The sequence below is a fragment of the Oryzias melastigma genome, linkage group LG5 (genome assembly GCF_002922805.2).
Source record: "Oryzias melastigma strain HK-1 linkage group LG5, ASM292280v2, whole genome shotgun sequence".
Lineage (NCBI taxonomy): Eukaryota > Metazoa > Chordata > Actinopteri > Beloniformes > Adrianichthyidae > Oryzias > Oryzias melastigma.
Window position 1 is genome coordinate 32026626 of NC_050516.1, and position 15186 is coordinate 32041811.

At 38.1% G+C, this 15186-nt stretch overlaps 1 protein-coding gene across 3 annotated transcripts in view; it reads left to right on the plus strand.

Moving 5' to 3' along the window:
- The window catches only part of LOC112145002 (RNA-binding protein 5), a 19323-nt gene extending 7104 nt beyond the window's left edge, over positions 1–12219 (plus strand). For all 3 annotated transcript variants that reach the window (XM_024269970.2, XM_024269969.2, XM_024269968.2), the window contains exons 7-25: positions 988–1071; positions 3770–3830; positions 3900–3965; positions 4032–4192; positions 4263–4360; positions 4452–4539; positions 6284–6343; positions 6410–6476; positions 6547–6632; positions 6704–6803; positions 6873–6964; positions 7885–8058; positions 8130–8282; positions 9141–9212; positions 9285–9458; positions 10444–10518; positions 10583–10683; positions 10758–10887; positions 10982–12219. In XM_024269970.2, the coding sequence (XP_024125738.1) occupies positions 988–1071; positions 3770–3830; positions 3900–3965; positions 4032–4192; positions 4263–4360; positions 4452–4539; positions 6284–6343; positions 6410–6476; positions 6547–6632; positions 6704–6803; positions 6873–6964; positions 7885–8058; positions 8130–8282; positions 9141–9212; positions 9285–9458; positions 10444–10518; positions 10583–10683; positions 10758–10887; positions 10982–11107 (1968 nt within the window). In that variant the 3' untranslated portion in view covers positions 11108–12219. The remainder of the gene's footprint in view (positions 1–987; positions 1072–3769; positions 3831–3899; positions 3966–4031; positions 4193–4262; positions 4361–4451; positions 4540–6283; positions 6344–6409; positions 6477–6546; positions 6633–6703; positions 6804–6872; positions 6965–7884; positions 8059–8129; positions 8283–9140; positions 9213–9284; positions 9459–10443; positions 10519–10582; positions 10684–10757; positions 10888–10981) is intronic.
- Positions 12220–15186: the final 2967 nt, after the last annotated feature.

Below are 15186 nucleotides of genomic sequence, written 5' to 3' on the forward strand. Positions count from 1 at the left end.
CTTTATATATGTTCTCTATCATAAGAAAAAAAACACAAAAAATAATCAGAGCGGGTCTTTAAGTAGTGGACTTTAGTTTGATTTCATTCAGCGTTTTTTGGTTTGATTGGGTGAATCCAAATTTTTACCACAGTTTTAGTCTCATCTTATTGTTTAAATAGTACAAAAGCCTCCGTCTGCATGTTTGTGGTTCAGAGTTTTGAAGTGTCAGTGGTTTCATTCAGCGGGAGGAGGTCAGGATTTATGGTTTTGCTTGAGCTCATCTTTACTTTCTCTGTCATGTGAGCATTTTTTGATCATTTCATCGCTGATGGTCGTCTGTCAGGTGTTTCCAGACACTATTTGAGCAGTTTGAGCAGGTGTGTTAACCTTGTCGGCTTCTTCTCTAAGAATTCCACCCCTGCAGACGTTTTTCGGAATTTGGCTCTGATCTGAAAATCAGACTCAAATTCTGTGGAGAATTTATAGATATAAATGTTTGTCTTCAGAAAAAACAACCTCGTTTAGTTCTTTAAGTTCATCTTTTTTCTTTAGAACTTTTCCCTCGGCGGCTTTACCAGATGGTTTCATGTAACAAACCATCTGGCACACCAGGTTAGCATGAAGTTGCTTTGAGCCAACTAATTAGCTTTCCTTATGAGGAGTGTACTTCCTGTTCACAAACTGATTTCCCAGCTGTTTTATGACACATTGTGCTCCAGCTCAGCCGCCTCGGCGGTGTCTCGTCTCCGTTTAAGAACAGAGCAGAACAGGGACGAGCTGGCAGCACTCCGGTCCCAAACACTGACTGACACTCATATGAAGCTGAATCTTACCCCCTCAACTCCTCTCTGCTCCCTTTTTAAACTCCTGGAGACATCCCATCTAAGCAAACCGAGCTGCTTTGAGCTCGGTCCAGCCTCCCTCATCCTTTAGATGGGATCTAGCCAGCTCCTGTGGTTGAAGCGTGATGAATTTGGAGGTAACTGCTGGCTTTTGACTCCGCAGAAGAAGCTGGTGATCCAGGGGAAGAGTGTTGCAGTGCAGTACAGTAACAGGAGGCAGAAGTTTGAAAACTGGCTTTGCAATTCTGTGAGTGCACCGTCTCTCTGAATCACAGTTTTATTGGTTAGTTCAGGGGTCTGCAACCTGCAGCTCTGGAGCCACATGGCTCTTTTATTATAGAAAAATCTAAACGTTTATCAATGTTAAGAAGTAACAATAAAGTAAAAAGTGAAAAAGTAGTAAAGTAAACAAACTTTAACCAATTTACAAACAGTTGAAGGACAGTGTGTATCACAAATTAAACTAGAAAAGTTGCATTACCTGCAATAGTGCTAGAAAATGCTTTTTGCTGAAAGTAGTCACTGAAGATGCTGAAACTATTTGCTGGAAATGGTGACACAATTTACTTTAATTGCTGAAGGGATTTACTGAAAATGCAAAAGCTATTTGCAAAATGTTAAATTTGTTAAAAGACTAGAAATGTCATTAAAGAACTATGAAAGAGAGCTTAAGTTGGCCTAAATTTCTGAAAATTTTGTAGTAAATTTACTCAAAGATCCTCAACACACATTCCAAATTAACCAAAAAGCTAGCTCGTTGCTTAAATACCTGCTAAACATTCTTCAATAAACTAAATTAGTCAAAAATGTATGCATGTTGCCTAAATAGAAACTAAACTCTAAATTAGCCAATAGAAACCTCAGTAGATGAAAAATGAGCCAAAAACGTTAGCTTGTTGCTAAAATATAAGCTAAACTCCAAATTTGCAATAAAAAACCTCAGCAGATGCCAAATTAACAAAAAAAGTTAGCTTGTTGATTAAATAGTTGTTGAACTTCAAAATAGCCTAAAATTTCTTAGTAAACGAAATTAGCTAAAAATGTTAGCCTGTTGCTTAAATAGAAACTAAACTCTAAATTAGCCTATAAAAACCCCAGTAGGTAACAAATTAGTCAAAACATTAGCAGGTTAATAAAATACAAAGTAACTTCAAAAAAGTATAAAAAAAACCTCAGCAGATGCCAAATTAGCCAAAAAAGCTAGCTTGTTGCTTAAATCCTAACTAAACTACAAAATAGACTAAAATTCAGCAGGAAACTTAATCAGCCAAAAATGTTAGCATGTTGGTAAAATATTTAATAAACTCCACATACTTTGAAAATTACTATAAAACATGAAATCATAGCACATGACTATTAACGGCTTGTTGCTAATCTACTTCAAATGTTAAAATTGGAATAATTTCTCATTCATTTCATATTCAGCATAATTTGCTCAATATTTCAAAAACTTTAAAGTTTATGAATATCAAAAACACAAGCAGTGATGTCCTGAACGAGCTGAATGTTACGAAACCAAGATTGCTGAAATCGCTGAAAGTGGGATTGAGTTATTACTTAGCGAAAAACGTACGGAAATTAGCAGGAGAATCACTACACTGTGAATACTTACAAAGCATTCACACAACTACAACATTTTGACACAGTTTGTGCATCCTGTACCACAAAAATCAATGGCACAACCAGTGTTAAGGCACACCAGAATTAAGAATTTTTTTTTTTAGAAAAATTATGGAATTTTAAGTGTATTCGAAAAATATGGCAGGTGTTACTTAATAAGCTCAGATTTAATTTTAATTTGTTAGATTTACAGTTCTGGTAGAGATGCACCAACAACAGTGAAATTAACTTACATGACACCTACTACTGCTACGTTTACTACATTGAGATGATTATACGTAACAGGGAGTCTTTTATTTTGAAAGGAACTTCTGTAAAAAGTTAAAATAAAAGGCTCCTTTTTTATGTTTGTGATTTATTCATGCAAAATGAAAGACAGGTCATTTGAGGTGTCAAACTCAACCCCCCAGGGGGCCAAAATCTAAAACACACCTTAGGATAAACATTTATTGAACACTCTAAAACTAAATTTAAAACTTTAAAAATGTTACTTTTTAACATAATTATGAACTAGATATATAGCATCACCTGCGACCACGCTGAATGCTATAAGCTGAATTTGGGTGCTGAAGATGCTGAAATTGATAGTTAAAAATGTTGAACCTGATAACTGAAGATGCTGAAATTGATAGCCAGCTAAAATATTAGCTATATACCAAAGTAGCCTTAAAAAAAAAAAAAAAAGCTCAGGTTAGCCAAAACAGCTAGCATGTAGCTAAAAATATAGCTTAACTTCAAAATATCCTAAAAAACTGGAAAAAGTCAAAATTAGCAAAACAGCTAGCATGTAGCTGAAATATTAGCTAAACTGCAAAATAGCCTAAAGAATCTTGGAAAATGCCAAAATAGTCCAAAAAGCTTGAAGAATGTCAATTTTTAAAACTGTAACCTTTTAACATTATCATGAATAATAAAAAGGCAGAAATATTATTAAAGAATAAATCAACTTAAACCTTAAATAACTTTTTAATACTTTACTCTCCATAAAAATATATTTTGTCAAAATCATACAAGTTAGAAATGAGCACAAGATAACATCGGATCATTAATAACAATAAAATAAAATGATCTGGAGGGCCGGATAGAACTACCCGGAGGGCCGGATCCGGCCCCCGGGCCTTGACTTTGGCACATATGATTTATGTTTATCATAGTAGTGACAGTAGCACAAATACAAATCCGTGTCGTATTATTTAAGGAAGACTTTTGTCTCCTACTGGGTTGTATTCAGTGAGAAATCGAATCTTTCAGGGTTGAAGGCTGCAGACTCCTGGGTCAGTTCATGTTTCCATAAACAAGTTAACACCATCTATTGATTATTACAGTGTGGTCTGTATAACTTTCGCAAGAGGGTGAAGTGTTACAGGTGTGGGACGGGGAAAACAGGTGAGTTCCTTCTCTGAAGTAGAATCTTCTGCTTTTTAGCAGCTGGATCATTTTCCCTCTTGGTTTTAGGAGAATCCTCTGCTGGACATGTTCTGAGTTCAGAACCTCAACAAGCAGGAGAGATTACTGGAGACAGTGAGTCTAATACATGATAGTTCTCCGACACATGAAGCATGCTTTTAAAGCTTCTGCTCTCCACAGCGATCATTCTGAGGAACATCGCCACCGCGTCCACGGTTGAAGGAATTCTGAACGTTTTGGCGCCCTTCGCTAACCTGTCGACTAGCAACGTCCGCCTGATCAAAGACAAGCAAACGGGGCAGAATAGAGGCTTCGCCTTCGTGCAGCTCTCCACTCCCTTGGTATAGTTGTGTTTCAGCTGACAGAGCACACACACTTTTGTTTTTCTCTTCATTCTTTCTTTTTTTAAAGGAAGCTTCTCAGCTGCTCACTATTCTTCAAAGCCTCCAACCTCCTCTGAAGCTGGATGGGAAAACTGTTGGAGTGGATTTCGCCAAGAGTGCTCGGAAGTGAGTCGTCGTTATTTGCTAAAGTTGAGTCTAAATGCTGCGTGGATTTGAAAACTATTATTTATGAATGAAGTTTTATTGTTCTGCGCAGAGATTCAGCTCAGACGGATGTCATCAGAGCCAGCGTTCTGTCTGTGGCCAGCACAGCCATCGCAGCCGCGCAGTGGTCATCCAGTCAGGTATACGGCTTAGTGCTTCCATCTACATTACTGTTAAAGTTACGAATACATATGTTGGTGTCATCTCTGTAGTGTTTACCTTCAAGATGTGGAAAAAGAAACGCACAGCGAGGCACAGAGACCAGAACAAGTTGAAATACTGGGTTTTGACATTTGTGGTACCAATTCACATTTAAAGTAACAATATAGGGATATCAGCCTAATATTTTACTCTGTTTTGGTGCAGAAGGACATTACTAGAGCTGGGTTTAAAAAAATCGATTAATCGGTTTGAATCCATTTAAGCTTAATAGATCAAATATTAATTCAAAAATATATAGATACATTTAGGACATAAAGCTAAAGTCTGCTAGCTTGATGCTAACGTTAAATGGAATTTCCCATAAGACGGCTAATGCTAATACTCGGTTACATACATTCATTACTGACTAAATTAGCATCTTTATAAACTCACAAAATCTTTTAGGAAATCCTGGCGTGCAGCTGTGAGAGCAGCATAATAAAATTCTGTCTAAAATAAATTGAAACTTAAACTTTTAGGCTAATTTAGAGTTTATCTTCTATTTTAGCAACAAGCTAACATTTTTGAGTATTGTTATCTACTAAGGTTTTTATGCTAATTTGAAGTTTAGCTTCTATTTTAGCTACAGGCTAAAGTTTTTGGCTAATTTATTATCTACTCGGGTTTTTACGTAATTTAGAGTTTAGCTAGTAATTAAGCAACGAGCTAGCTGTTTTGGCTAACTTAGCATCTACTAAGTTTTTTGGGGCTAATTTGGAATTTAGTTCATATTTAAGCAACGAACTAAATATTTTTGCAAAATTTGCATCTATTAGGGATTTTTAAGCAATTTTACTACAAAATTTTCTTAAATTTAGGCAAAAACTCCAGCGTTCTTTCGTAGTTCTCTAATAAAATTTCATTGTTTTATAAAATGCAACTTTTCTCAAATAGCTTTAGCATTTTTGGTTAATCCCTTCAGCAGTTTAAGTAAATTGCGTCACCATTTTCCGCTGAGTTTCGCAAGAGGCTGTTAATTTGCAAGAGAGTTAACCCTTAAACACCCGAGCTCCAGTGTTTATGTTCTTCGACTTACTGTACGTTTTCAAACGTTAATGCGATTAATGTAATTCCAGTGGATTTTATCTGCTGGATTTACGTTTTTGACAAATTTTGTTCTTGTTGTTTTTATAAAATTACAAATAAAACTTTCATTCTGTGTAATGAAAACAGTTTGTTAAACATTTGTGGGGTTTCCACAGCAAAATAAATTAAATTTTTCCAAATTGAATTTTCTGTTTTTGCATCATTTTATGTCTAGTGTATGAATACAACATGAAAAAATGACACAATAAAGGTACTTTCACACATATATGATACCAAATAAAATAGATGTAGTCTTTCAAATTGAAAATACAAAAAATTGTACATTTGGAGCTTTAGGCCCTATGTTCCAAAGTATACTTGTATAGCACCTTTCTACCTCCCTTGAAGCCCCAAAGTACTTTACATTCTCACGTTGATGGTGGCTCCGCTGCCGAACACTGGCGGCAACTTTCCACCAGAGGGCCCAAGGACACTTTGAGGCATGGGTGGGCAAGGCCGCAAAAAAACCTGCCATCTTCTGATCTGAGGTCGACCTTCCTCCCTCGGCTGCCTCATATCAGGGCCTGATTTACATCACACAAACACCTTCCAAATGTTAAAGTTTGTGTTTATTAATAGTTTTACTGTTTCTTATAGTTGCTTCAGAGCTCTCGAGCCAGTGCCAGTCTCCTTGAGGGACATGCAGCGCAGACACAGGTCAGTTTTTCACATCATCTTTAATAAAGCAGCATGGCTTTATTTATCTGATCATTTCCTCTATAGAGAGAAGCAGCTCATCCAGAGTGGCTTCAGCAGCCTCTTCCTGTCGCTGGAGATGGATTACTAGGAGGTACTTTGACATCTCAAAAGTATTTACAGAAGCGAGTGCTCACATTTCTGACTTTATAATCTGTCTGCAGCGGCTCCAGCAGTCAAGACAATAATCCCTGCTGCTGCAGGTGTGATGGTGTCCCAGAGCGCTCCTGTCTACCAGCCTGCTCTACAGGTGAACACATGAAGCCTTCTGAGCTGATCTCCTCCAACTGTGACTAAATATGATAACTGTTTATATTTTAGACTCTCCAGGCGGCTGGTGTTTGCTCCACATCGGTGGTAACTCCAGCATCCTCCACTGTTGAGAGAGCAGCCTGTACTGGACCCACTGTAAGCCCAGCAGGTGAGAGCAGCTTCAAGTGGTTTCTTTCAATGATGATGTCATATCGACTAACGAGAATTTGTATTTCAGCTGTTCCAAACCCGTCTGCTTACCAGTATGATGAGTCATCAGGTTACTACTACGACCCCCAGACTGGTCTGTACTATGACTCCTCCAGCCAGGTGTGTGCAGGACTGTTGAACACTCTATTTCAGGGGTCCCCGAACTTTTTCTTTTGAGGGCCACATAACTATTTTCTTCACTGATATGAGGGTGGGGTCAGTTTGTAGGCTAACAGGAAAAGTGTTTTCTGTTAGCAGTTCTGTCTGCGATCGATGCTAACAGTGTTTTCTGTTAGCATTTCCGTCTGCGATCGATGCTAACAGTGTTTTCTGTTAGCATTTCCGTCTGCGATTGATGCTAACAGTGTTTTCTGTTAGCATTTCCGTCTGCGATTGATGATAACAGTGTTTTCTGTTAGCATCTCCGTCTGCGATTGATGCTAACAGTGTTTTCTGTTAGCATTTCCGTCTGCGATCGATGCTAACAGTGTTTTCTGTTAGCATTTCCGTCTGCGATCGATGCAAACAGTGTTTTCTGTTAGCATTTCCGTCTGCGATCGATGATAACAGTGTTTTCTGTTAGCATCTCCGTCTGCGATTGATGCTAACAGTGTTTTCTGTTAGCATTTCCGTCTGCGATTGATGCTAACAGTGTTTTCTGTTAGCATTTCCGTCTGCGATTGATGCAAACACGGTTTTCTGTTAGCATTTCCGTCTGCGATTGATGCAAACAGTGTTTTCTGTTAGCATTTCTGTCTGCGATTGATGCTAACAGTGTTTTTTTTTTTTTAGCAAAACAATGTTTTACTAACAGGAAACACTGTTAGCAAAACATTATTTTGCTAGCAGTGTTAACAAACAATCTCAAAGCCAGGATGGGAAAAAAAAAATCATGCATCTCTGACATTGTTCAGGGGCCGGGCCAAATGTGGAGGTGGGCCGAGTCCGGCCCGTGGGCCGAGGTTTGATGACCTCTGCTCTAGTTGAGCATTATTTTGTGTGACGTCTTTAGCTTTTATAGTTTGGTGTTTCATCAACAGTACTACTACAACTGCGAGACTCAGCAGTACCTGTACTGGGACAGCGAGACGCAGACATATGCTCCTGCTACAACAGAACCCGTCTCAAACGCTGACTCCAACACTTGTTCTTCCACCGCGTCCAAAGAGCCAAAAGAGAAAAAACACAAGTTCAAGAACAAGTCTGCACAGCAGGTAGATTCACATTCATTCATCCTGCTGAAACTGCTCTGCAAAGCTGTGATGGTGACTGTGCTGCTTTGTAGATTGCAAAGGACATGGAGCGCTGGGCGAAAAGCCTCAATAAGCAGAAAGAAAATTTAAGGAACCAAACCCTTGGATCGTGCAAAGAGGAGGACAGGAAGGAGTCTTTAGCTGCAGACGCAGCTTTCTCCCTCTTTGAGAGGAAAGTCGACAAGGTAGGAAGACGGAAAAATCACATTTATGCTGTTTTTAGCCAAAATCCTGGTGATGTTTTCTTGGACATAGTTTCTGCAGAGCGGCAGAAGTTCATTAGAAATTCACCTGTGAGTTGTGGGCGGGACCATTAGTGCGCCCCCACTTCCCATCGCCCATCTGTTAAGTAGTCACCCACTAGCCAACTGCCCCAACAACCCCAACCTGATGCAGTTCACACCGACTGCAGGAACACGTGTTCAAGCGATCACTTCCAACAAAAAATGACATAAACGCGCAGAATGCTCATTTTGGGCTTACATCGAGATGGAGGGTCTAAGACAGAGGTCTCTCCAGAACCACACGAGGCTCTTTTACCTCCCCATAGCGGCTCTCTGGCTAAAGAAAAATTAAATAATATATATTTTTAACAAGTAAGGGTTACTAAATGAGCATTTTCTTAATTTTGATTAGTTCAGATTATAAATTTATGCCTGACATGAGTCTCATGTAAAGGTTTTTATATCCCTGCTGACTTGAAGAGGTCTTTGCTTCCTCCAGAATACATCAATTTCAAATACTAAGCAAAACCTCGGTAGAAAATCTGATAATTTATTAGTTTAAAGCGCATATTGTCACATATGCTGTCAAGAGCTGCACCAGAATGATCCAGTCTGGCACAAGGGATCTTTTAATTTGAAAGGAAATCAAAAAGTTGAGAAAATGATAGTTTCTCTTTTTATTTGGGGTTTTTATTCATGCCACAAAAGAAGCATAATTCATATTTATTATCACAAATACATTGTAATGAATTCAAAGCCGAATCAAAATAAGACTTTGGAGCTCCTTTAAATTTTAAATTATTGTTTGTTTGATGACAGATTGGAGGTTTGGAGATTTCCGAGCTCACCGGTGAACACGTCAACCTCATGGAACTGGACTCTTCATCAAAGGTTTGATGCCTTTTGACTCAGTTTCCACCTTAACGGATGATGTAAGAAACTGTATGTGGCGTGTACGCTCAGAGCGACGCCGATCGTGTTGGAGAACGGGACCAAGAGGAGAGTGGAACGGAGAGATTAGCAGATGAGGAGGAGAAGCTGACAGACTGGAAGAAGCTGCTCTGCCTGCTGTGTCGCCGGCAGTTCCCCACCAAAGAAGCTCTGCTGCGTCACCAGCAGCTCTCTGACCTCCACAAGGTGAGGATAGGAAACAGCAGGCAGGAAGTGTGCAAGCAGCTATTAATATTCTGCAACCTGCCATCTGCTTCATGCTAAAGACATCCTGTGATGTCCTTAAGAGTCTTCCAGTTTAAAAAATGTACAAGCTTGAATTAAAAAGCTTGATTTAATCATTTAAAGCCAGGTCAGAGGGTCAGATTAGGTGAGTCTTCATTCTTTGAACCCTTATAATAACAATAAATTCAAATAAAAAACTCTAAATAAATATATATTTTTTTAAAACCAAAATTATTGTGAATTTTAATACCGGTATTTAAAGACCAGAAATAAATTAAATTAAATTAACATAAGACAAAATGAAATGAAATTAAATGAAATAATTAAATTAAATTAAATTAACTTAAATTAAAATAAATTAAATTAAATTAAATTAAATTAAATTAAATTAAATTAAATTAAATTAAATTAAATTAAATTAAAATAAAATTAAATAAAATAAAATAAGACAAAATGCAATAAACTAAAATAAAATAAAAAAGGCAAAAAATAAATGAATAAAATAAAATAATTAAATCAAATTAAAATAAAATAAGACTAAATTAAATTAAAAGCATGTCTGGAAAAAAGTTACTAACATTAAATCTGGGTTTGTATGAAATGTACTATATTATTCGTAAATAAATGTTCACTATAAACTTCTAAATTTACATCATATGAATAGGATGAATCCGCTGATCAGAGCCGCTAAAATTTAGTTTTTTTTCTCTGTGAATCAACTGATCAGAGCCGCAAAATACCGTCGATAAAAGAGAGAAAAAAGGGAAAAAGGTCGAAAGCTTAAAATGATATTTTTGTTTCTGCCTGGCTCCAGCAGGGGGAGTTACTTCCGGCTATTAATTTTCGGGCGCCATATTTTTTCTCTGTACCCAGATTTTCATGAATTTATTTGACTTCTCATGATAGTTTTCATGCTGATAAGCCGTAAACATTTCTTTTGTTTCAGCAAAACTTGGAAATTCAGAAAAGGTCAAAGCTTTCAGAAACCGAGCTGGAAGATTTGGAGAGAAAAGAGGCGGAGGTATGAGACCCAGAACCAGAACTTGGAGTGCGTATTTATCACTAATGAATGTGTTTGTGTGCAGCTGAAATACAGAGACAGAGCTGCAGAACGAAGAGAGAAATACGGCGTCCCTGAACCTCCCGCACCGAAACGGAAATTCTATCAAGTTTCAACTCCAGCTGTGTAAGCCTGAAGTGGGAGTGGTTTATCCTGACCTTTTGGCACAGGTGGTTTATCCTGACTTTTCTGATCAACAGAAACTATGAACAGCCCACAAAAGACGGTTTGACCAGCGATAACATCGGGAGTAAAATGCTGCAGGCAATGGGCTGGCAGGAAGGGAAAGGTTTGGGGCGCCACCAACAGGGCATCACCACTCCCATCGCGGCGAGTAAACACACACTGTCCATGTGATTGATTTTCCTCTCGCTCCATGAGAGGAAGCTGCTCTCTGAATAACGGCCTTCGCGTCTCCTCACAGGCTTCATTGAGAGCGAAGGGTTCGGGTTTGGGAAGCAAAGGAAGCTCCTATGAGCTGTCTCCGTCTGACAACTACAAGGATGCTGTTCGCAAGGCCATGTTTGCACGCTTCACGGAGATGGAGTGAACCAAGAGGAGAACCTGTTCTTAACTGTGAAAATGTAAAAGTATTCCCTCTATGTGAAAAAAAGTTTTTTTTTTAGAATATCTTGTAATTCTCTAGCTGAGGAGTCTGAAACCTGCAGCTCCAGAACCACGAGGCTCTTTGACCCTTCTTTGTGTCTCCACCAGGCTCCAGACTACAGTACCCACAATTCTTTGACACTCCATCAATAATATGGCTTCTTAGTTTTATCAAAACGTACTAAAATGACAGATTTTTGAGCTCCGTTTACCTCAGAAAATAGATTATTTCATTTAGGATAACCCGGTTCATACTTAAAGAGGATTTTATTTTTTTAAATAAATCCAGGAATTCTAATGTGGTTTATGTTCGGAAAAATCACTTTAATTTTGTTTTGTTTGATTCATCACAATCGGTAGAATACATTTTTTTTAATTTTCATTATTAATTTATTTGTCTTTTTTTAATCACTGCTGACATCATACTGCCAGCTACTATATTTGTTTGCAATGACATAATTCTATAAGGTACAGTATGTATTTTATTTTGAAAGGAAGTCATGAGTATAAGATCAAATCAGGATTATCTTAAAGGAAACGAAAAACGGATTGAAAGTTGGAATTGTAAATTAAAAAAAAAAATTAAACAGTTTTAAACTCGAAAATACATTGAAAACTTGAAGGAATTATTGAAGATTGGAAAAAAAAAATGAAAACCTTGTAAAAAATAATATTGAAGCTTGAAAGAAATATTAAAAATTTGAAAAGATAAAATGAGACATCTAAAAAAAATATATAAAAAATTTATGTATTTATTTATTTTTTTAATTTGCCTTTTTGGTCTGTTTGTTTGTGTTATGTCAGTGTCAATTGTGTTAATGTTGTTATTGTATCAAAAAATGGAAGAAAACTAATAAAAAAAGAGAATCACAAAAAAAGAAAACATGAAAAATTTTGGATAAAAAAGTAAATTTAAAACTTAAAAAAAAACCTGTTACCAGTTAAAAAGTGAGCTCAAAGCCTCCATGCAAAATTAGGATCAGCTCTGCAGCGAAAACTTTAATTAAAACTGAAAACAGAGAACTGAAAGTAAAAAATAAAAAAACGAAAAATAACTAAAAAATAAAAGTACAAATAAACATTAATTTTTAAATTGGTAAGTTTTTTTAATTCAAGTTTCAAATGAACATTTTTTGAGTTTAAAATTGCCCTCAAATTTTTAAAATCCTTTTTTTTTAATTTCAATATATTTTTCTATTTTTTTAAAGAATTCCTTGAAGTTTTAATATGTATTTTTGAGTTTAAAATTGCCCTCAAATTAGTAAAACCTTTTTTTTTCAATTTTTTTCTGTTTTTTTTTGTTCACTTTATCCTTTTAAAATTTTGTAATTTTTATGTTGAAATTGTCTGTCTTAGCTCGTTAGTAATCATCTATAAGCACTTTATGTTGTCTTCATAGAGCACTTTATTAACTACAAAGTTTTTAACTATAAAAATCTTGCACTTATCCATTCGACTACACTATGTACAGATCTCTGCTGCTTCAATAAACCGTTCCTAAACTGACTGTTTAGTTTCATTGTCTAAGAGTCATTTGCTTGTTTTATGTGGCACAGATCAGCAGACAGCCGTTTCTCTCTGTTATAAATCTCAAAATGACTTTTTCTTGGTTCATGCCAAATAAAAAAATCTGTTAGCGGAAACGCCTGATCGTATCAACAGCTTCTCCTCCCGCCTGTCGAGGACACAGCAGTTGTCATCAGTCCACTGTAGGGCAAAGAGGAGATTAAGACCACAGATATTTATAATCCTTCTTTTTATTCCAGATGCTCCCTTTAGGGGTCGCCACAGCAAATCATTCACCTCCATCTAACCTTTTCCTCTATCCTCTTCACTCACACAACCATCCGTTAAGGAACCTCCTCTTTCCTGGTAGCTCCAACCTCAGCATCCTTTTACCAGCATCATCACTGTTCCTACACTCAAACCGTCTCCATCTGCTGCCCTACATGTATCTACAATAGGACTGGATTGATAAAATCAATCCAAGTTTAACAGATCAATATGATCCATAAAATTAGATATCGCTCTAACACAACGCTAAAGTCTGCTAGCTTGATGCTAATGTAAATGAGAGTTCTCATAGAACGGCTAATGCTAACGCTCGGTTGACAAAAACATACATTGCTGACTAAAAGAACATCTTTATAAATTCTCAGGAATTAAGTTTCCAAAGTCTCTTAGGGAAACATTTTTTAAAGTAGCCATTTGTGGTCTAAAGAAGAGGGTACCCAAGCTACGGCCCGCGGGCCGGATCCGGCCCACCTCCACATTTGGCCAACAGCAGAGACGTGTGATTTTTATTTACCCCAATCTGGCTTTGAGACCGATTTCTGATCCAACAGTCAGAATTGAACACAAAAACAAACGTTTAATGTTATTCTTAGAGTTTCTAAAGGATTCTACATGCAAGATTGCATTTAGACCACGTGACCGACAAAGAGGATATCAAATCTTAGCTTGGCTGTCTGCCCCACACATGATACTCAAACAGTGAAGATTAAATAAGCTGCTAGAGTCAGAATGACAGCTCTGATCTGATGTTGATTAACACAGCCGCACCAGATGAACTCCTCGCAGACAGACACACTTGTGAATGCCCTCTCTTCCCAGAATCTGTTAGCTTTGTCACGACGCATAAAGCAGTCAGCTGCTACAGAGGCTCTTAAGAGAAGAGGCTTAAATGTCTGTTAATGATCTAAATCAATATAGATGTTACGTCCTGCTGCTGCTGTGCTGCAACTTTTCAGCATGTCCTGCAATTCTGCTCACCTGGCAGGTGGGGAGAATGATCTTAATTAGCAGGTATTTATATCAGAGGCAGCCTCACTAAGGCAGGCAGGGAGCAGAGCAGGAGGTAGCTGGGCTTGAGGTAGTGGTTTGGCTTGCTAAGCTGTTTGGTGGACAGCGTAGTGTGCTAGTGAGCTTCATGGTAGCATGCTAGCAAGCACCTCTTTAGCAAGTTAGTGAACTCTGTTGTTTCGAGCTAGCGTGCTCCACTGCATCATGCTAGCAAGCACCTCTTTAGCAAGCTAGCGAGCTCCATTGTATTGAGCTAGCGAACTCAGTTGTAGCAAGTTTCACTGTAGCATGCTAGCGAGCTCTGTTGTATCAAGCTAGTAAGCTTTGGTGTAGTGAGCTCCACTGTAGTATGCTAGCAAACTCCTCTTTAGCAAGCTAGCGAGCTCCGTTGTAGTGAGTTAGCGAGCTCAGTTGTAGCAAGTATCACAGTAGCATGTTATCGAACTCTGTTGTATCAAGCTAGTAAGCTTCGCTGTGGCGAGCTCCACTGTAGTATGCTAGCGAACTCCTCTTTAGCAAGCTAGTGAGCCCCGCTGTGTCGAGCTAGCACGCTCCACTGTAGCATGCTAGCGAGCACCTCTTTAGCAAGTTAACAAGCTCCGATGTATTGAGCTAGCGAGCTCCATTTTAGAGAGTTTCACTCTAGCATGGTACCGAGCTCTGTTGTATCAAGTTCGGAAGCTCCGCTATAGCGAGCTCCACTGTAGCATGCAAGCAAACTCCTCTTTAGCAAGCTAGCGAGCTGTGCTGTATCGAGCAAGCAAGCTCCATTGAAAGTTTCACTGTAGCATGCTAGCGAGCTCTGTTGTATCAAGCAAGCTCTGCTGAAGAAAGCTAGCAAGGTCTTCTTTAGCAAGCTAGCACGTTCTGTTGTGTCGAGCAAGCGAGCCCCCCAGTAGCGAGCTGGCAAGCTTCTTTGTAGCATGCTAGCATTCTCATCTGTAGCGAGCTAGCGAGCTCTTTTGTTGCAAGCTAGCTTCATTGTCCCTAAGCCGGCTGGCTGGCATTCTGTGCCTACCCACTGAGTGTCCACTTAACCCAATGTGGACAAACCCATTCGGGGCCCACATTTTCTGTCCACTTGTAAACTACACGGGACCTTTTCTACAGAAGCACACAAGTTTTTTTGCAGTTTAAGTTCATGCTCATTAAATGATCACAAAGTCTTTCTTGCCTTTTAGGTTTGAATCTTCTAGAGAAGAATTCTCAAATATGAACATC